The sequence below is a fragment of the Pseudorasbora parva genome, chromosome 6 (assembly GCF_024679245.1).
Source record: "Pseudorasbora parva isolate DD20220531a chromosome 6, ASM2467924v1, whole genome shotgun sequence".
Classification (NCBI taxonomy): domain Eukaryota; kingdom Metazoa; phylum Chordata; class Actinopteri; order Cypriniformes; family Gobionidae; genus Pseudorasbora; species Pseudorasbora parva.
The window spans coordinates 30,316,339-30,340,297 of NC_090177.1; the positions used below are offsets into that span (position 1 = coordinate 30,316,339).

The 23,959-nt window shown below is 37.8% G+C and overlaps 1 protein-coding gene across 1 annotated transcript; it reads right to left on the reverse strand.

The window, feature by feature from the left end:
• Positions 1-1,105: 1,105 nt before the first annotated feature.
• rybpa (RING1 and YY1 binding protein a) lies at positions 1,106-22,603 on the reverse strand. The gene is made up of 5 exons (XM_067446679.1): positions 22,447-22,603; positions 21,900-22,025; positions 11,008-11,625; positions 5,876-5,968; positions 1,106-2,376 (listed from the first exon to the last, which is right to left on the reverse strand). The coding sequence occupies exons 1-5, from the start codon at positions 22,470-22,472 to the stop codon at positions 2,127-2,129; spliced, it is 1,113 nt and encodes a 370-aa protein (XP_067302780.1). The 5' UTR covers positions 22,473-22,603; the 3' UTR covers positions 1,106-2,126.
• Positions 22,604-23,959: the final 1,356 nt, after the last annotated feature.

Below are 23,959 nucleotides of genomic sequence, written 5' to 3' on the forward strand. Positions count from 1 at the left end.
AGACAAAATCAAGTCCCACTCTAAATTTTTAGAGCATGGTATCCGCTAATGACCAGTTGAAACCAGTTCCAAAACACAGCTAACACCACCAGACTGTGGACTGTATTAATGTTACTGTATTAACATCCTTTGTTTGCCCTCCAATTTAAGGGTAAGGGGGATGGGATTTCAATTCACTGTTGTTCCAGTCATTTATTAAACAACAAGAGAGGAATACGTCTTACTTTTCTAAATCAAGCTGTGCAGGTTTGCTGAAGATGGAGGGTTTTTTTCATGAATAAAGGGCAAAACATCAATATTTAAACAAATGATCATTAAGTATATTTAATTTAGGGGAATTAAGTCAATTTATCTGGAGTAAAGGATATATTATTAAGTAAAGCTATACATTTTAGTATTTTGTATGCATCAGAAGCAAGCAACATTGGATAAGTATAGAGCTCTATGACATCAACATTTCAACAAACAATTACTTAATGAACATGTGAAAGCTTGTATGATTATGTTCAACCATCTTAAAGAAATGGAATTAAATTAAATGCAAGTAGCAACAGACATTTCTTTCCATATTGTGACACACATTATCAGGGAAAGAAGGGGTTGGGGACTTGGTTCTGTGGATCAGTTGTTGATTGGATGTTGAGATGTGACCTTTGCTCTAAAAAGTGAAGGCATTCTCTAAACGAGTAGAGAAGTCCTGCATAAGGCACCAGAGAGAAGTCTGTCATTTCACCAGAAGGTACAGTTATGACATTTTGATTAAAAATTAGGAGGTCCAAAAAAAAAAAAAAAAAAAAAAACACCACAGGACTAGTTTCATATTATATATATATATATATATATATATATATATATATATATATATATATATATATATATATATATATATATATATATATATATATATATATATATGTATATAAAACATATGCACAGATAAATCGTTCACAATAAGAACAATAACCATTTAGAAAATAGATCAAGGTAAATTTCCATTTCATGCTGACTTTAGCACAGAAAACATTGGTTACTATACAAGAATATAACTGCTTGTGGAAAATGTAAATGACCACATCAAAATGCCCAACATTTTTGGAGACCTTAATTAGTTTCAGAAGGTTTTTATTAGCTTCATAAGCTTCTAGATTTTTAACAAAGGTTAGAATGAGTGTGTAAAACCTGTGCAAAACGTCCTTATGGGCGAGAAGAAGCAAATTATTACAACACAACGCTATATTGGGAGTATTAATCAGTGATCAATTTTCAGTAGAGATCTTGGTAAACCGTAAATATACTGTATGAAATCTCACAAATAGACAAGCTGCTTCATATTTCATGTTTCTCCCCTCACACTTTCTGAGTTTCCTTGCCATGAAGCTGAATAAGAGACAGTCCTGTGAATCTCGATATAATTTTACAAGAAATATTCAAAGGTTTAAAGTCTAAAAACAGAGAAAGATAAAGAACAATATTCTAAATACTCTCTTATCATCTTGTGAACCACAAAACATGTCTACATGGTACACCTTATGGATTTCAAAGTTGGCCTTGCATTTATAATACTGTAAACTCACATAATCACAGTTTGTGTTTCCACCATGTAAACACACAAGAGTTTGTCATATGAAATAATAAGGGAACAAATCTCCCAGTACACGGTGGTCAAGCGTGATCTTATTGTCGAGAACTGGCGTTCTACAAACAGCTGCAGCAACACATCGTTGACTCGGAGCTGTCTATGGAGAAATGAGCGCACGTACTGTACATTTAGCATAAACGATTCTACGTTCTAAACACAAAGTCAAAACAGCCGTCTGCACGATTTAATGACAATGAACAATAATAATGCAAACTTGGGAGCGCTGATTTCCGTGGTGCACAAACATGGATTATATCTGGTAGGAGTAGGGCACAGAATATACAGTGGGTCTCGGCGTGACAGTGACTCACGTGAACATCAACACATCAATCTACAGGGTGCTCCACGAGGGGTTTCGACAGGTACATTTCTGCCGGCGTGTCAAGATGGACATTGTCTGAATGGGTTGGAAAGATCCCTCTTCCATGTACAGTTACGAGTGTAGGAGCTCCAGGCCTCGTCCAGTGAGATCGCGATCTCTTCCCCTTCACAGGGTCTCATTATGCCCAGAGGAATGGTCTCTTCTGGGCGTGGAGGCGCGGGACGACCCCTTGTCCGTGCTCTCCGAGCTGGAGCTCAGGTGCTGCTGCTCAGAGCCAGCACTGGAGGTGACCGTGGAGGAGGAGGTGGAGGAGGAGCGAGTCTTCTCCTTAAAGTCTGTGATGATGACAGTCACATTGCCCACTGTTATAGCGAGCTGCTGAGCCGAGCTCCGGTCTATGTTCTTCAGTTTAGGTCTGAAGTGCAACAGAGAAACAGAGCAAAAAGAATTACACAAGTATAAATTATTCATTGCGCAAAGAAAAATCAATTCGGTCCTCATTTACTCAACCTCATGTTGTTTCAAACAGGGTTATTATCATCAGTGTTGGGTGTAATGGATTACTAAATAATTAATTACTGTAATGTAATTACTTTCCCCTTGTAAAAGTAAAGTAAGGCATTACTCTTAATTTCCCTGTAATTTAATTATAGTTACTTCTGATGTTATTGCATTAAATATGCCATAGACTACAGAAAAATTCTATATAAACAACAGTAGATTTAACATAAAAATGGAATGACTTAAAGATGTAATTAATTAGTAGCACTGTAAAAAGTGATCAGTTCACTTAACTTAAAAAAAAAAAAGGTGAGGAAACCAGTTGCCATAAATTATTAAGTAATAAACTTCATGCATAATTGAAGTTGAACTTGACAATTCCACATAACTTATTTTTTTCAATTATGCAAAGTTTATTTGCTTAATTTTAAGGCTTACATCTTATATTTTTTGGTTGAGTCAACAATTTTTTTACAGTGTTTTTAGAGTAACTTTCCAAAATAAAATTAAAACAATAAAAAAACATTTACATTACTTGAAATAAATGTTAAACGTGCAGTATGCAACTTTTGGCCACTAGGGGTCACTCATTCAAAATAATAACAACTGACGTACTTTGGTGACGTCGGGAAAGTGCGTGGGCTCATGGGAGTTGTTGTCATTATTGCCAGTCAACCAGCGAATCTGGCATCTCCAGCAGAAAACATGTTCACTGACAAGGTAATTGATTGTTATATTACATCTCTATTATTGTTAAGTTTAGTTACGGCTTTTCACTTTATGTAATGTCAATCTAATGAAATAGCAGCGAGCTACCGTTACTTAACAAACTTATCAGTAACGTTAGATAATGTGCGAGACAGAATGTTGTGCGGGCGGTCGCTATGTCAACATACCTATAAGTTGGTAGGCTATGTTGACATATTAACCGCGCATCATAATTTGAGTTACTCAAATTATAGATATATTGACATGGCATCCGCGATTGTCGAACATTCTGTATATCAACTGTTCAATAAGGAAATAAATTTCAATTTAGTTTATCATTACCAACATAAAACAGTAAATGAGAGAACCAGCACCTGCAATACGTTGTTCATTGGAACACGCGCTGTGTCGCTCCCCACGTTCATCAATCATTCTAATAAACATTTATTTTGGAACTCAGAGATATATGAATAAGTAGATCATTATTAAATCAATATTATATGTAGCTAGTATTAACATATGATAAAAGTGACGGTCACCTTATATTAATTGACCAAGATAGTGGCATATTACCTTATGAAGCTAACGTTACTTTCTCCAGCTACATATAAAACCAATAATAGCTAGTCCATCTGCGTTTTACACATGACATCATCGTGTCACCAAATATACGGATAGAAATACTTTTGAATCAGTTTTTAAAAAAATAGCTCTTTCAGTCTCCAAAAACAGAGAATCCGCCTGTTTGAAAAGCCGATACAAAATGTATAACATTACGTATTCAGCTAAACGCGTCTCAATGTGGTCAAGATCGCTATGCAATATGCAAACATACAGCATGTTATGATTATATGATTATTATGTTAGCTGAATGGTTACTTAAATGACCTGTTTATTAAAACGCAATCGAGATCAGCATCTCTCTGCAGTCCGAGCTTGTCACGAAGATTTCGCCATCTTTCAAAGGCTTCTCCAAGGTTTACACGTCTCTTGCTTCTTCTACTGTCCCAAAATCTTCTGGGGTCATTTTTTTCACCCTTACGTTTGCGCTTTGTTGAGCTGGCAAAACGTACAGGCAAAGAGTAGTCATGATCCATTATCATACAGACTTTTTTATACGGGGGTTCCCCTTATACTGTCTGTCAGTGTTCCTCTTTGAGTTTGGCGGTTCCGCCGAGTTCCGCAGGAAGCAAGACGCAAACGTGGATATGACGTGAAAGACTGGCGACATAACGGAAATAGACACGGTCCGTGTCTTCGAATTAAAATATTAATTTCTCTGGATTTAGAAGTTAATTGGAACTGTCGGGATAATGTAAACACACAACTTTAAAAAATATATAACATAGATATAGTGATCTTTTATATTTTTAATGCTGAAACATTACATATTGTGCCTTTAAGTGAAATAAAAGAAAACAATATATACAGTATGAAAAAAAGATCCATTTATTTTATTTCAGGCATCATTTTTTGTTTAGTTTAATTTAAAAAAAAAACTGAAATAAAAATGTATATAAACAATAGATATTTAAAAAGGAAAAAATAGAAACTATATATATATATATATTTAGAAAAACAAGTTTATAAGTTAAGTATATAGGTGAAACTAAAATAATGCAGGTTCCAAAGGCTTTTATTCGTTTTCGAAACACAGATGAACATATTTTAATAAAATCAGAGATTTCTGTCCCTCCATTGAAAGTTCATGAAGTACAAAAACTACATATGAATCAAAGAAAAACGATCGTTTTATATGAACAGATTTAGGCTTTCATACACATATAAACAAAAATGTGTAAATGTAAGCTCAAAAATGCTTGCTTGAGCCGCGACAACCCATGAGGTTGGTTCTCTCACATCAAGCAAGTGCGTATGAGCTTACATTTACAATTTTTGATGTGCTCTATATTCATTGATGAATGTTTATTGATCGTGTCTATTCAGAAGACTTGAATTAAACTGCTCAATTTGTATGGATTCTTTCAAGAGTTCTTTGGAATGGACAATGGTTTGACAAATCTCAGGTTTCATGAAAGATATTTCCATTTTGTGTTGAAGATGAATGAAAATGTTATGGGTTTGTAAAGACATAATTAATGACAGATTTTTCATTTTCGGGTGAACTATCCATTTAAATATGAAGCAAGTAAGCAACGTTTAAAGGTGTGACAAGTCATTTTTTTATTGTTTTAGTAGGGGATGCAGTACATCATCCCGAGTCTTATCTGAGTTTCAGCTAAGTCTACTGCAGCATCATGCAAAAGAAAATGCTTTAGTAACCAATCATTAATTTACTCTCTCTCTTAATAAGAGTATTCTGCATATATTATGTTCCAATTTTAGCTCTCTACATTGCATGCAAAATAAAAGCCCATGGATTATGCACCGGAAAAGACTATTAGCCACTCAATGGATTTCCCCTTAATAACTCAAAGCAGTAATAGTTTAAATTGAGTGCGAAGTCTATAGGAATCAAGAATCCTCTAATGCAGGTATAAGCCTGCCTTAAAGTCACTGTGTAATGGAAGTAAGACTTTTTTTTTTTATTACATATTGTGATGTACATTAAAGTGTAACGGATTATCGAATAAAAATATAGGGAGGTGTGGGGGTGGGGAATTTGATTCTATACATTGGTTGTTGAATAGATCCACTCATACCATTTCATGTCCACTTTAAGAAAAAATCAATTTTGAACTTACCGTGAAATTATAGATTTGTTATTCTTCGTGACAGACTTGCCAGCCTTCATGCCATTGCTTTCCCCAGCTGGACCTTTCTGAATGAGTTTGGGCCTGTAATTTTACAATACGCCATTAGTAACAAACAATTACTATTCAATTTTCCCCACTCTATCGACTTAATCTTTCAAGTGTAAATAGTTTTTTTTGTAGCTGGCCTGCAGTACTCTACTAGTGTTTTCATTAACATTAACATTTATTCATTTAGCAGATGCTTTCATTCAAAGCGACTAACAAATGAAGGACATCATACAAATGGGTGCTCGTCTCATTTAAAGCTTAGCACATGAAATATCACCAGTTCAGTAACAATTAAGTCAAGTGTCCAAAAAATAAATATTTTTGTACAATACTTGTACTGCTCCTGTTTCAAGCAGCCCTGAATAGAAAGAAGACAAAACAGAATCAAACTGTTATAGAGTGCAACAGCGTCCGCCTACTTTTGCAGCGGCCTTGGTTCCGGAAGCATTGTTTTTCCCATGTGGATTTTATTTTTTAAAGTTATAAGCCATGAACCAAACCAACTAGCAACGAGGTGAATCACAACATTACAAATTTAGATTTGCAAGCAAAAAAGTATTTGAAAAAAGAAAATATACTTAAAGGGTTAGTTCACCCAAAAATGAAAATTCTGTCATTAATTACTCCCCCTCATGTCGTTCAAAACCTGTAAGACCTTCGTTTATCTACAGAACACAAACTAACATATTTCTGATCAAATCTGAGAGCTTTCTGACCCCACATAGACAGCAACCCAACAACCACTTTCAAAGCCCAGAAAGGTAGTAAAGACATCGTTAAAATAGTCCATGTGACTACAGTGCTTCAACCTTAATGTTATGAAGCTACTTTTTGTGTGCAAAAAACAAACAAAAATAATGGCTTTATTCAACGATCTCTTTTCGTCTGTGCCAGTTTCCTACACTGTTGAGGTTTTGCAACCAGTGCAGCACTTCCAAGTTCTATGACTCACCATTGGCCAGCATCACCCGCATGCTTCGGCCAATAGCAAGCCGGGCATTCTGACTAAGTGCATCAAAACCGATGCACTATATTTACTACGTCAACAGCGTAGGAGCTAGCACAGACGAGAAAAAGCATTCTTATTGCTTCATAATATTAACATTAAGGTTGAACCACTGTAGACACGTGGACCATTTTAACGATGTCTTTACAACCTTTCTGGGCCTTTTAAGTGGCTGTTGTGTTGCTGTCTATAAAGAGGTCAGAGAGCTCTTGGATTTAATTAAAAATATCTTAATTCGTGTTCCGAACATGAACAAAGATCTTACGGGTTTGGAACGACATGAGGGTGAGTAAATAATGACAGAATTTTTTACTAATCCTTTAACAGTTTTAATGAAGGAAATAACTGAAAACCAGAGGAGAACTGGGCCCCTGACTGAGCCTGGTTTCTCCCAAGGTTTTTTTTCTCCATTCTGTCACCTGATGTAGTTTGGGTTCCTTGCCACCTCTGGCTTGCTTAGATGAGGACACTTAATATTCAACAATATTATTGATTTGACTGCATTGACACTATGGGATGAGAACTGAACTGAGCTGGATGAATACATTGTTGTTTTCTCCAGAGCTGCTTTATAGATTCAATTAATTTAATAATTGATGAACTTTACAACGGAACAATCAAATGACACCATTTTCTTTTAGAGCTGCTTACACTCCGTTTGCATTATTAAGCCATTTTCCTGTCATCACTGTAAAGCTGCTTTGAAACAATCTGTATTGTATAAAGAGCTATATAAATAAAAGTGGCTTGACTTGACAGGCACTGCAAATCTTCTTTTTCCTTCAGCTGTTCCCTTCAGGGGTCGCCACAGCGAATGATCTGACTCCATCTAGTTCTATCCTCTGTATCCTCTTCTCTCAGACCGACTATATTCATGTCCTCCTTCACTGCATCCATAATGTACACTACATCCACCTCCTCATCTACATCCACCACCTCCTCTTTGGTCTTCCTCTTGACCTCCTGCCTGGCAGCTCTAACCTCAGCATCCTTTTACTGATATATTCACTCTCCCTCCTCTGAACATGTCCAAACCATTTCAACCTGGCCTCTCTCTGTCTCCAAAACATCTCACATGTGCTGTCCCTCTGATGTACCCATTCCTGATCCTATCCATCCTCGTCACTCCCAAAGAGAACCTCAACATCTTCAGCTCTGCTACCTCTAGCTCTTCCTCCTGTCTTTTCCTCAGTGCAACTGTCTCCAAACCATACAACATCGCTGGTCTCACTACTGTTCTGTACACCTTTCCTTTCATTCTTGCTGGTACACTTTTATCACACAACAGACCTGACACTTTTCTCAACCCATTCCAACCTGCCTGCACACGCTTCTTCACCTCTTTTCCACACTGCTCTGGACTGTTGACCCAAAGTACTTAAAATCCTGCACCTTCTTTACCTCTTCTCCCTGTAACCTCACTGTTCCACTTGATTCCCTCTCATTCACACAGATGTATTCTGTCTTGCTGCGACTAGTCTTCATTCCTCTCCTCTCCAGAGCAAACCTCCACCTCTCTAGACTTTCCTCCACCGGCTCCCTGCTCTCACTACAGATCGAAATGTCATCCACAAACATCATAGTCCATGGAGATTCCTGTCTGACCTCATCTGTCAGCCCGTCCATCACCACCGCAAACAAGAAGGGGCTCAGAGCCGATCCTTGATGCAGTCCCACCTTCACCGTGAAGTCCACTGTCTCACCTACGACACACCTTACCACTGTCCTACTGCTCTCATACATATCCTGTACCACTCTAACATACTTCTCCGCCACTCCAGACCTCCTCATACAATACCACAGCTCCTCTCTTGGCACTCTGTGATATGCTTTCTCAAAATCTACAAAAGACACAATGCAGCTCTTTCTGACCCTCTCTTCTCCATTAACATTCTCAAAGCAAATAATGCATCTGTAGTGCTCTTTCTTGGAACAAAACCATACTTGACAGGCACTGCAAATGACAAATTAAAAATTATTTTCTTTTAATTTGAGCATTTAAGTAGTGAAATATTAGAGAGATTTGATTACATTATCCGTGGTGCTTCATGGAAGAAAGACTCTATGTAAGAAGACAGTGCACTCCATCACATATAAATGGGAGAAAGTGCAACACCCAATATGGCGAATCAGAGAATATGAAAGAGCCAATCGTTGATTAGTAAAGTCATCGTGTCACTACAGCTGCCGTTAGAAGCTCTGGTTGCTATAAAACAGTTAGTCTTCTCAGACGTGCATTTGGGACTGCGCATGCCTATTAGCTTTGTCCAGGCTGAAAAATGCATTTTAGAATCAAAATTTATGGGACAGTTGTTGTAGATTTCATTGGTGATTTCAAATATGAAATTTAATTGTAAGCTGGCAAAGAGTTTAGGAGAATTTGATGTTTCCCCTTTCAAAGAGATAGGAGATTGACTTGCATGCCCGAGAGGCATTTCAAAGGAGGCTGCATAAAATGACTTATGTCTTAAGGGGGTGGGGGGGAGAGAGAGAGAATCTAATGCTATTTAATTTATTCTGACATGCTAAACATGGCCAAATATTCAAAAAAACGAGCTGAAAGTTGAAGGAATATTTCTGTGCCAAATACACAAACAAATATATTCAAAACAAGTTTCAGAAAGTTTTTTTAGAGTACGGAACTCCTTGTATGGGCACTTGATGAGCGTGTGCATACATAAGCCAAGAGAGCAAGAGCACACACATCAACGAGCTTCTTGGGTTAGGGAAGCCGTCGACAGCGCTGTCATTTTGAATTTAGACCACAAAAACAACGTCACTAAAGAAGTCACTTGTTCAGCTTCCCAAATAACCGAGCGTTAAGGAAACAGTGGATGCAGTTTGTTTTCTCGGAGCAGCAACAGAGTTCTGCAAGTGTGTTTGTTTGTTCCTGAGTCGAAACTGCAGGCGGTGAGTGAAACTGCATCGAATGTTTCTTTTGTTGCCAATCAATTTTGGTAAGTGCCTATAATGTAAACAACACTAACGTATAAAGAATCGAAATTTATCCAGGGATAATGCCATGATGTATTGTGTGAGTGTGTGTGTTTGTGAGTCTTTAGCTCCACTCACTGCACGTTTGCACAAGCTCAGCTGTTTTCAGAAAGCGTATTTGTCTTTTATAAATCTGATACAACACTCTATACTCAAGATTAACATGAAATTGGCAGAAACTGTGTGCGTTATGTACCCTTTAAAGGGACTCTGATGGGAGTGGGCGGGCGCTGAAGTGGTGGGTTTTTTGGCACCGTTTGCTTGTTTTATTTATATGATTGGTGGAGATTCTCTGCAGAATCATGGGTAATGTAGTTTTTCACCAGGAATCCCCCTGTTAAAGGAAGGGTAGGCAATTTTTCTTTTTCTTTTCATAGACACTTTGCTATTCTGGTTAAAACTATCTTCAAATCCTGATAGCAGTAAATATTGGAAGCGGTCTAAATATAAAAAAAAATGTACATATATCTTCTATGTAAGGCTCAGGAGCAAAACTTCTCATCCAATCATTGCATTCACTCTGAAGTGAATTATTGCATTTAAGCCTATGCTGTTCCCACCATGTCTTGACCATAATTACAAGATAGCAACCCATGACATTCTACCCAGTGTGAAATTGTGCGCGTTCATGTGTTGTAGAGGAGGTGTGGCTTTCAAGACACTCTGAAGGGATCTTGTTTCCAAAGCTTGCGATTGCTAGCCTCTGAAATTGCCTACCCTACCTTTAAACATTATTATTTAAAAATAAGTTGAAATAATGCAGGCTGATGGCTTCCAACAAATATACCCTCGGTTGACAAATGTGTAGCTCACTGTAGTCATTGTGCCTTTAATGGTTTATAAGTTACCATCAAAAATCAATTCGAACTGAATGGGATTTTTACTTCTGGAACCCGACTGTTGCACCCTATAATGTAAAACTGGCAACATGTGTCAACAGATTTCAAAGAAATTGACATCATGAATTAGTTGCATGTGTGTGTTAACTTTGACAGCCCAGATACCAATATCTTATTGGATCAAACCAAGACCATAAAAGACTATTTGCAGAGCATGGTTGCATAACACTCACTTCATCTTCTTGGCAGTGGGTTTTTTACTGGGCGTGAGGCTTTTATGTCTCTCTTTGTGTTTCTCCATCATGGCTCTCTCTATTTTTCCTTTTTTGAGTTCCTCTCTCTCTGCACCCATTCTCTCTGCCGGCTGCATCCCAGGGCTTGCCGGGTGCGGATGATCTTTATCCATGTGCTCTCTGTGAGGCTGAAGTTTTTCCAGCATTGCTTTGTCTGTGTGCTCTCTGTCTGTTCTGTTGTGCTGCTGCTGCTGCTGCTGCTGTTGCTGTTGCAGCTGTGGCAGCTGTGGCTGCAGCAAGTTGGGGGTCAGTCCTGCTCGCTCGGGACCCCTGTCTGTATCGAGCGTTTGTGGTTTGTCCAGTCCACGTTCCTGTCTCCGATCCTTATGAGAAAGTCCACGTTCCTGCTGACTACCGTCCAGACTTAATCTCTCGGGATGGTCGGAGTCAGGGTGGAGACTGCTGAGTCTATCTGAGTCAGAATTGTCCATGTCGAAGTGGTCGTCGTCAGGCAGGTGTCTGTCTGTCCTTTCTCTTCTTTCTTTCTTGGCTGGGGGTGGGGCGGCGCACTGTTGAGCAACCTGCTGTGCCACGAGTTGAGAGTTTATCCTAGGTTTTCTGGAAAAGATGTTACCAGAAATCAAGTACTTTGCCAATATAGATGCCAATGTATAGAGAGCAGAACAGGGTAAAGTGGGACCATTTCTGCTAATTTATGCCTGGCCTTTTAATACATGTCAGACGACCATCACACAACACCATTTTAAAAACATACACAGAGAAAAATGAAGAAATCTAAAATACAAAACCTTACATGTCCCATTTTACCTGCATTCGTCGTTGGTTTCTACTAAAATATGAAGCAGCAAAACTGTTTTTAACATTTATAATATTAAGAAATGTTTGTTGAGCATCAAATCATATTAGAATGATGTGACACTGAAGACTGTTGAAAACTCAGCTTTGCATCAGAGAAATAAATTCAATTTTAAAATGTATTTAAATAGAAAATACATTTTTTACAATATTACTTTTTTATCAAAAAAATGCACATTTTTGACTGCTTTCAAAAAAATTAAAAAAATCTTACCAACCTTGAACTTGTCAGCTGTAGTGTATTAATAATAATAATAATAATAATAATAATAATAATAATAATAATAATAATAAGTTTAAATATTTGAAAATGTGTATTGTTAAAGGGTTGATGAATTAAGAAATCAACTTTCCTTTGAGCTTTTGATATATAAAAGGTCATGGTAATATAAGATTATCCTGTAAGTTTCAGAACTGAAAAATTCTCTTTTAGTCAAAGAAAAGCTTTTATAGACACCAGGCCCAGAAAACGATCGTGTGCATAGGCCTGTCACGATAACAAATTTTGCTGGACGATAAATTGGCCAAGAAATTATTGCGATAAGTGATAATATTGTCGTTCTGAGACCATTTTTTATCTAAAATAATGATAATGGCATAATAATGCAGTTACACCTTTTTAAAGATCAATGATCTTTTATTTCTAAAGACTATTTAACACTGAAAACGGAAACATTTTAAATATCCACAAAAAATTAACAATAAATAAATGAAAGCAATAGATTGTCAGTCTGTTTACAATAATGCACTTGAATAAATACCAAAAACAATAAATAAAATAGATGAAAACTGCAACGGATGTGTGTTAGGTGTATATTACCTGGCACGGTTCACAAAACCCACGGTTCGGTTTGTATCACGGTTTTCGGTTCTGTACAGTTCTTGTTGTTGTTTTTTTCTTTTAATCGTTAACACTCCAGAAATTTAATTCAGCATATCTAACTTAATTATCCACAATCTAGGATACAATATAAAAAAAATTTGCTATATCATGTAATCATGTACAAACTGAACTTGACCATCTCTGAGGAAAGCTAGGTGAGATTTTAGCCCCGTTTCCACCACAGGAACTTTACCCAGGAACCAGAAACTTTGGGTGGTACTTCGTGTGTTTAGACCGCAGGAACCAGGGTCTTAATGAAGTTCCGGGTAAATATTTACCCCTCCAAACGGCCCTGCTCGCGAGGTAGTACTTTTTCAAAGTTCAGGAACTTTCGAGGGCGGGACTTGGGCGCTGAACATGCTGATTGGTTGAGCTGACGCAGCATTTTATTTCAACTCGGCATTTTTAAAAGTCTTTTGCGAGGTTCGGTCTACGTTCAGTAATAATCAGTCTTACACGCCGCGCTCATGTTGACAAGAGAGGAAAGTTAATTTTTCTGAGGGGTTAACTTTTTATTTCGTAAGTTATGAAGATAATGTTGGAGCATTAATGACACAGCGTATATTGCCCCAGGCAGTTTTTACTTTAACTGCGCCTGACAGAATTTTTTTTTTTTTCTCAGATGATTATTTAAACAATTAAATAGCTTATAATATAATACTGTATTAGTCCTGGTGGCCGTTAAGAGTTGATATGGCTTCAGTTAACACACTCCAGCTGCTGGAGAAAACAGCGGCGACATTTTTGATGTGGCAGACAAACTGCTTGTGACAAAATGATTGCGATTGAAAGTCATCACATGTAAACACCAGATCGGTTTAGATAACGTCTCATGTAAACGGTCCACTAAATCTTTCAATCGGTACACACAAAAATGATTACTGTCCGTTAGGGCTGTCATTTTTAAAAAAAATCTAATTCGAACGGAATTCAAATATCAAGCAATGCATTCGAATATATTCAATTATCTACAACGCCGTCCTCTCCAGCAGCTGGAATGTGTTTACGGATGCCATAGCAACTCTCAACGGCCACCAGGACTTTACGGTTTTATAAAAGCTATTCATTTATTGTAAAGTGTAATAATCATCTCAGAAAAAATCAATTCTAATGTCAGGCGCAGTTGAAGTAGTTAATGATTGTTTGCTTACAAAGGCTTAGGGACAGTGTCATTATGCCAACATTATCTTCATAACTTCTTATGAAATAAAAAGTTTATCCCTCAGAAAAATGTATTTTCCTCTCTTGTCATGCTTGGTGCATGAGCGCGACGTGTGCTCTTCAGTGGTGAAGGCGCGCGCTGTGTGCATCACATAAGGACGCACACTCAAAAGTAATCCGGTCAGGTCATTTACATGGTGAAATGTTTCGTTTGATCGATTCATGAAAAGGTTTATCCACCCATCTCAAAACGATTACAATTTCATTCAGTTTGGGCATTTTTATTACGATTGAGGTGTTTATATGGAGCATTTTCTTTCAGATTGGACTTTTATACTGATTACAGTGCTCCATGTAAACGCACCGACAGTAAAAACAATTGCGCTACATGGCACTTTAAAAACCGGATAGTTTATTTATAGTTCGATTACGGATATTTCACGTCATCTTCGCATGCATATCGAAAAGTGACAGCCCTTGTCCGTCACTGGCTTGGAGGAACAGTCGCGTGCAGTCCTACATCACCAGACTAATTTGCCTAATCTTCTCGGAACTTTATCGCGGTCGAAACGCAGACAGCTGCAGGTCTGGGGGGGAGAAAAGTTCCTGTAAAAAAGTTCCTGGTACAAATTGTTCCGGGTAATTTTGGTGGAAACGGGGCTTTTGATACAGCGAGAGTGAAGACATTGATGACATGCTTTTTATTTACGTGGGAAAAAAAGGAGATGGTGTATTGCTATCTCTACAGGAACTTGTGCCTTTTTAGCACACAAAGATTGAACTGAAGAATTAACTTGCATTTATCAAACTGCCAGTGTCAGTTTAGCTTTAAGCCTCGTTTACTCAACGCGTCCACACGAGCACGAGGGTGCGTGCGGCAAAAATGACGTCAACACGGAGTGTGCGAGACCCCGTTTTGCTTGGCGGTGTGCACGGCAAATTTTGTAACTTTGCGTGCGGCTCCGCACCCAAAGAAGCACGAGTTCCAGGGGAATCTGTCCGAGCATGACGTCTCATCACACCTCATCACACACTGTATTTAAATAGGGGAAATGTAGAGTTGTTTGGTTGCTTCTAACTTGATCTCTGTTTGGTACCATAGTGAATGAACTGGGCTTAGTGGGCTAAGCTAAATGCTATCAGATTGTCACCGCGCGTCAAAGAGATTAAGTGAACGCACTGAGATGAAAGAGGCATGTGTCAACTTGTTTTAGTTAAGGGAAAAACATAGTTTAATATGAAAGCGGTGAAGTATCCCTTTAAAGGCTGTCATTATATAAGAACTGATGGGAGCGAGCTAGGGTGAGCAACTACTTTTCGGTAAAATGAAATGCTTTTTGCAGATATATGGCTAATGCAGACACTCTCAAAATGGCAATTCATGGCTGATATATTATCCTATCAATAATTCCAACACATGGAGTATCATGTCTCAGAAAGCATTGAGAGATCAATTCTAGGCAACCAAGTTTGCTTTAAGGGTATGACTGAGTGGTGTGTTATGGAAACAAACAACAACAACAAAAAAAGTGATTTTCAGTTAAAGAGGACCTATTATAAAAACTTCACTTCAAAAAAACTTCACCGCCATTTCTGTTAATTCACTGTATCAGCCAGCTAGAGTATTACAATGTCTGCACCAAAAAACATTACAAATGTTCTTTTTTGGATGTACTAAAGAACATAAAAGTCTCCATAGACTCCCTGAATCTGAACCACTGTGGTTGAATTTCATTTTTAAAGCAAATCATTTTATGCATAACTGCTTTACCAACGAGGGTCAGTACAACGCTGGATTTGCGAAAAAGTTGTTTCTGAAAGATGGGTCAAAACCAACATAACTTCACATGTTTTAATGTTTGCAAATTTCCTTTCTGAATGAGCTTTCAGTGTGGCTAAAATGGCTAAAGCTACCATAATTGCTGACTGTATTCAAACAGACTAGAGCCATGTCGTTAGTTTTATCCCGAAAATGCTCACCATCTAAGTGATACATGCTAGTTGCTGAGCTGAATTAACCTAACTCCACAACAACTAACGTTACATAAATGCAGAGGTGGAAAGTAGCGAATTACATTTACTCGCGTTACTGTAATTGAGTAATTTTTCTGTGTGCTTCTATTTTTTTAAGTAGTTTTAAAAATCTGTAATTTTACTTTTACATAAGTTTGTTTGAAGTATTGTACTTCACTACATTTTAAACCACATCCGTTACTGAGTAAAAATAAATCATTAATGCAAAGAGGGGAGGAAAAAAAAAAAGTGTTCCCGAAACGATTTAATAGAGGGCGCGGCGCGCGTGAGAGAACAAACGCGCAAATATCAGATGGAGACGAACAAGACAGATGTCAGTGACGCAGACCCAGGTGAAAGCAAAACGCCATTGTTAACCCCTGGCTAGTATGGAAATATTTTGGATATAGAAAAAAATACCATGGAGTTGTCCTCGAGGATATCAAATTTGCACAAAATGTGGATGCAAATGAAGAAACACATAGCACATGTTCGGGAACACATCGCTCCGTGCAAATAAAGGTATGTTTATAACTTAAGGCCGACTGATTTCTGTGACGCAGAGGGAATCCCGGTATCCAGTCATGAACATTAACTTTACATTATAACGTAGAATTCACGTAATACACGCAAACTGGATGAACGAAAAACTCGAAAGTAGAGCTGTAGGCCTAGAATAAATCACATCGTGACATGGTCTGTGAATATTAAAGCACAAAATATTGCTATATATGAATATATGATCTGCTTGTTCTGTCTCTGTGAATGAGCTGCTCCGTCTACTAGGCTACATACAGGGCTCTATTATTCTTAAACATTTTAATGAATTAAAGATCAAAATAAGTTGTTAATCTAATTCATAATCATTTATTGAATTTAGTTTATTAGAAATGATTTATTGAAATTTTAATAAACAAAACAAACGGTTTTAAGTTTGTTATAATAAAGCATTTGTTCGACCCCCCCCCCCCTCCCCAAAAAAAGACCAATCATCTTCATTCATTTAGCATTTTAACTAGTGATAACCATCATTTAATAATAGGTACAGTTTATTTATTAAATAATTGATATAAAGTAACTAAGTAACTTCTACTCATTTTAAATGAGCTACTTTTTACTTGAGTAAATTTTTAGACCAGTAATTTTACTTGTACTTAAGTAAAATTTCATTGAAGTAAAAGTACTTTTACTTGAGTAGAATATTTTGTTACTCTTTCCACCTCTGCATAAATGTATTTACTAATGATTCAGAAACGTCCAGGTGCAGTCGAAATGTTGCAACCTCCTCCTGAGTCTCTCATCTGTGTCCAACTTCAGTTCAAACATACAAGGCTATGCTCCACAACTGGATATATCTGACATTTTGGCTGAGTGAGATTTGTCAGTTGTTGACGGAGTATATGAAATTTGTGTAAAGGATACGCCCTCTTTTAGAAGGGGGGTGGAAAGTAGCACCTTATTTGCATTTAAAGGGACACACATAAAAACAGTGTGTTTTTGCTTTTGAGATGAAACATTCTGGGGACACCAGATTTATATTACATCTTGTAAAAAGGGGCATAATCCCTTTAAGGGAGAATCACAGTAAATATACATTGATCTGAGTTAATACACTGTCAGTTCATGTCATTGATTGGCAACTCTATGATGCTCTAATTATATTACCTGTTCCAGATTTAACTTCCTACTAACAGCACATTCTCTCAATCCCTCAATCTCATTATTTCATTTTGCTAAATAAATCCAAATAAAAATAGTCTCTTTGCTGCAGCATCCTAAACATTAACATAACTAAACTTCTGTAGGAAGTTATTATCACGATGCTTAGTTATTATCAAGTGTTCGTTCTTTAAATAAATTTAGTTTTAGTTAGTTATTTGATGCTATATAAAACGGTCGCATTTAGCCTCATCGTTAGAGCGCCAGACTCCCGTGCAGAAAAGACCTGAGTTCGAGCCCCGCTCAGAGCGGGCAGTGCGAATTTATATCAACATTCAATAATTTTGTCTTTAGTGATTTTGCCTTTTTTTTTTTTTTTTAAATACAGCAATGTTTTAGCAGCAATGTTTTATTTTGGGATATATTGAGAGCTTTCAATTTGAAAAGTTCTAAAAGACATTCAAGAGTCTGTGGAATAGATCGCTAGACGCGCCTCTAAAAGAGCCGTCATGCAATGTGTGGTATGATGATAAACCGAACAGTGAAATATTGAAACGGTTGTTTACATCGCGGGGCGTCAGCACCAACATGTGAACAATAACAACTCAAATTCAGCTTCCTTTTTATCAAAAAATATTGACAAGAACCAGCAAAAAAGGTGCCATGCTTCTTCTCGTGGTGCCGTCTGATTCTTTGTGACAACTTCGTTGCAGATTAGACACACCAGCTTGGTTGTGCATTCACAAAACCAGGTAGGATGAACTCACAGATGTCTTCCCATTCTTCTTTGTATGCCCTGTTTTCGCTGTTAACTTTCCTCTTTAGACTCTTTGAAAGTGTTAAATGTTAACCTCACTCTGCAGTCGATGTAGCCTAATAATCGTTTAGCCTACCTCCAAAACGCAAACGACTGCAAAAAAAAAAAAAATGCAGTTTACTATGTGAGGATGCCAAGGAATAATTCTGAGCGTTAAAGTATGCTACGTGACGTCAAATAAGTATTACAATAGGTTCCATGAGTAACAAGCTAATTAACATACATTTATAATTCACAATATGGAAAGTGGAAATAATAAAACATGGTTAAGAGCAATCAAACATGCCAATAATGGGCTTATTCAAATCCTCTTTTATGTTTTGAGTTATTTTTATTTATTTACTTATCCCTTGACTATATTCTGGTCCGCCATCTAGTGGCAAATTTTTTTGGAGCCTGTGGCCAAATATACTTGCCGACCCCTGGTTTATGGAAAGATCATATGAAATCAGTGTCACATTTTCTGTTGTGATGGTTTTCAGGAAAACAACACTCTTGGTCGTGTCATGTGAGATTTTTTTTAACCGTTTTAAAATATAAAAACCATCACATTTAGAATTTTTACTGCACTTTGTTACTGAGTTTCTTTGTGTATGCGGGGCTGATCTGTTTCCATTTCTCCTCGAGAGCCTGCGTGAGCCTCAACTGCGCAACCGTCAGTTCATTAGACTTATTATCCGGACAAGCCTTAATTGAGCCCTGAAACTGATCAGAAAACGTAACAAAACCTAGTAGAAATGTAGTGGAGTAGAAAGTATAATAATTTCTGCAAAATGTAAGGAAGTTAAAGTAACAAGTATGCACTATTTATTCTACTTAAGTAAAGTACAGTTAGTTATTTAATTTGGTGCCATTTAATCAACACCATCCTCAATTGAAACAGAAACCCCAATGCGTTGCGGACCTCATCCGCACGGCAACAGCATTTGGTGGCCCGAGAACGCAAACCATGAAATGGGTTTGAAACGATACGATCCTTATCCTGGCGTCACAAACCCCCAAAAAGGCCAATCTGTGAAAATGGCGACGGCATGTGCACAAGCATTACATGTTCAGCCTATAGGCAAGCACATTTGAATATGTATGTGTACAGATGTGTTTTTATCTGTACATTGGGGAAGGGAAGGAAGGCTTTCACAGGGGAGGGCAGTGTACAACCAGCGTCTCATAGCAGTCGTCGAGCGAACGCACAGAGGAAGCATTATAACATAACTTCCAACACAATCAAATACTGTATCCAATATGATAAAACAGTGCTGCGCTACCCTAGCCTGACAAGCCAGACCCACATCAAGATGTTTGGTCTGGAAACTCACCATTGACAGGGCTCAATCCGAGGGGCGGGATAAACGGTTGTCTTTCAAACTCCCTCTGCACGCGATAGGATAGCGCTACAACCAACCAGAGCAACGAAGGTGAAGCGGAGCTCGTTGTTAGAATAAACATTCGACGTATCCGGTCAGCAAAACTCCGAACACAACTTCCCTTTTTAAGAATGACTTCAGTGCCTTCTCAGAGAAAAGCTTAACTCCAAGTCTTCCAGAGTCGCGGTCAAAGCTGATTCGAATGACCGCCGTTCGCCAGTTTCTGTGTTTACTAGAAGCACGCAAACGCAACTCGTCCGTCATCATTATGGCCCTGCCCACTGACTCTATACACAATGTGATTGGCCCGGCAAGAGTTAGGCGAATACAGTTTAGAAGGGTATTGAGAGTTGCTAGACGACACTCGCGGGCAGATTAGATTTGCTGCCGCTAGGGTGCGTCTAGATTTCTAGGCTAGCGTTACCCCACATACGCATGACCAGAAGAAGCAGAAGCGGCCGAGTCCGGCATAAGAAAAGCTCTGCGAAATCAAGGCGCCATCAAGCTACGTCTTTGTTTTGAATAAGCGACCTCTAGATATGACCTCTAAAAATTACATATCGTGGCCATAATTATCCACGCATGTTTGATACTTGTATCTGATTAGCAACTGAGTTGTAAACAAACATTTCTATTTATATTATATAGCAGTTGAATATAACATTTTGATTTTGGCCTCTGTTGTTCATTTTAACCTTAAATATTATAGTAATGCACCACTTGAGAGGGTTCCCTGTATAATTTACAGCATTAGATGGGAGAGATTTTTCCTTAACAAAATTAAACTATCGGTATCTGCAGATTTCATTCTGAATAATCGGCTATCAACAGGGAAATTTAGTTGTACCCTGATTCCCTCAGCTGTTACTACTCTGGTGTAGATGGCACTCACTCAAGTAAGCAGAACGGCATTATCAAACAGCCTCTCTACAAGAGAGCACGGACTGATCCCATTTCTTCAACAAAGCTAGAAGAACATCATCCAAGCATGCAATTTATGCCGCGAGGAGATGCCTGCGTACTTCACACCGTACACAATACATGAAAAGACTCTCACTTCAGCAGAGATATAAACACCTGAGGTAGAGCCAGAGTGCATTAGCCACATTCATCCCACTATATAGCGCTGAAAACATCGAGGTAATGAAGTGTTCCTTTGATGATCGGTAAATGTAAAGAGCAATCCTTTAAAAAACATTTTTGAAACACTTTGCTAATGCATCAGCATTTAAACATCTGAGACCACTACATTTTTCACAATCTAATACAATATTTTTCATTAGAGTGGCAGCATAAAATTTGAATTTAAAAAAAGTGTCCATCTTTTTTAAAATGTTCCAGAAGGAAGAACCTAATGTTTCAGTGGAAGCATCTGATATTTTGTACAGCGCAGTTCACATGCTCATCGCCACAGACTTGCTTATTTGATTAGTGACCTAGAAATTGTGTCAGAAATATCCCCACTGTATCTCATTATCCACTATTGGGACATCTGAAACTATAAAGCTAACATAATTATACACTACCATCTGTGCTTTGCTTTTGCAAAACAATTACGTGCATACGGATTATCAACTCCAATTTTAAAATGCATTCTTCTTCACCATGGGCCTATATAGCTGGTATTTTAATTTCCAAGACAGACCCTTTTCCTACAGCTTGGATGCATGCCATAGGCGCCAATCGCACCCTAAATTCTAGCACATAACGTCACCAGTATGATTAATGACAACAGCAATACATCAAGCTGCAAAAAACAGCAGCGCGTTTCATATTTTGCACAGTATTGAATAAACAGCTCAGCGTGCATTATAAAAACAACAACGTCGCACTAACAAAATCAGATTTTTAATGCCATTTTTTCCCCATTTCCCTTAGGATCAAATAATAGGGCCCTGCGCACAGACCAGGATGCTTCCACACCAGCCGGATCTTGCCGCCTGTCCTAGAGTGTCATTGAAATTCTACAGGAATCAGATGACGTCAGCAAGGATAAAGACACAATCCACATCAACAAGTAACAACATCAATTTTGACATCCTCACTGCATGCATGTGCAATGTGTTTATGATGGCTGTGAATGCATAACTCCCTCTTATAAGCTGCAGTGTCACGTTACCTTGTAGATGTACCTTTCCGCACATCACATATACTGCATTTGAATGCCTCTGCACTGTTTTTGAAGGTGCAGACGCTACAGTCCCAAAATCCGTTGTCTGCAGAGGGCTTGGCTTGTCTTTTTGGCCTGCAAGATTTAAGGAGGAAATGGTTAGGGTATTTAAATAGCACGCTGCACCCTAATTAGTGCAAGTGTCATCATATGCACTTAATTCTACGTGCTGTGGTAGAAGACGCCTGTCGTTTACAATCACACAATAACATTTAAAATTTGACGATTTTGCATGCCTAAAGGACAAACGGTCATTATCTGTTGAAAAAAGGCGAAGAAAATAGAAGAGAGGAGGCGTTTCCTAAATTCCCTTTGTCTAAAAGCTAGATACCGGGAGTCAGGCAAGGCTCCGTATCCGCCATGGCTGCGTTTTTTTCCGTTAAATCCGACCAGGAAAAATAAGTAGACTTCAACCGCAATACGCGGCTATTCTTCAATGTACACAAACGCGCGAAATGCTTTATGAAAAAACTGAGCAAATGGGATGTTTCTATACCTGGATGGGCTTTTCTTGTCGCCCATAATGGGAGAAACACCGTCTTCCAGAGGAGGGGGCTTCTGTAATGTACAGTGTGAGCTCCAGACAGAGCCGCTGCTGCTGTTATCGCACACTTGCACTCGCTGACCGCTGCAGCGCAAGGCGTCGGTCCGTCACGTGGCCTCGCCTTGAGCCAATCACAGCCTCCGCACGTTTAAAAGTCTAAATGTTTTATAAATAAATGTGCTCGTTTGAAAACTACGAACAGCATACTTGTATTGTTACCTATGAAACAAAATATTTTAAAATAATAATAATGATGATGGCGTGTTTTATATGATATACACAGTATAGTCCCTGTATAGTCCATACTGAATAAGAAAAGAAGAAAAAAAATAAAACAAAAAACTGGCCATCAAAATTTAGTACAAACCTAGAAATAAACAATAATGTTTAGGACTGAAACCCACTCTGGATATATAAAAAAATACGTTTTTTTTTAAATAAATTGAAAAATAAATATTTAAAGGGATAGTTCACCCAAAAATGCTTTCATTATTTACTCACCCTTATGTCGTTCCAAACCCGTAAGACCTTCATTCACCTTCAGAACACAATTTAAGATTTGTATGATTTATTTATTTTTGATGAAATCTGAGAGCTTTCTGACCTCTCCATAGACAGCAATTTGTGCTCATGGTTCGACCTTAATGTTATGAAGTGACAAGAATACTTTTTGTGTGCAAAGACAAACAAAAATAATGACTTTATTCAACAATTTCATTCTAGCCTGTGTCAGTCTCCAATGCAAATATTCTCGACACTTCATAACATTACAGTTGAACCACTGATCACATGGATGATTTCAACATTGTTTTTACTACCTTTATGGACCCTGAGAGTTGTCGTTGTGTTGCTGTCTATGTGGGGTCAGAAAGCTCTCAGATTTCATCAAAAATATCTTAATTTATTTCTTGAAGATGAACGAAGTTCTTACAGGTTGGGAATGACATGAAGGTAATTAATTAATGACAGAATTGTCCTTTTTGCGTGAACTATCCCTTTAACTCGCAAATTAAATGAGTGAAGTTTATTGATCTTGTGGTCAGATTCTGAAGCACAAGATGCTCTTTTGATCATCTCAAATCATGATCAAGTTTTGCAGTTTTAAAGATAACACTCAGGTTTGAAGACATCTCAGCACATTGCTTATGTGATTTTTTGTTTTATATACTGTATGTATGTAAGCCTATGTATAGCCTACGTATAAGTTCATTTGTTGGATCCCAGAGAAGCAATTTACACTGAACATAAATCATTTAAAGTAAGTTAAGTTTAGATGTAATAGAGAAGAGAAGACACTATTAAAAGAGAAATGTTGGTTGTAAAGGTAAGACACATAATGGACAGTTTCTCATATGTGCACAATTAGCCTAACTTGCAAAACACTGCCACTAGGCTAAACATATTCTTTAATTATTACATTTTTAATCACGTATACACTGCCTCCCTTTGGTTAGTTTTTAATTTA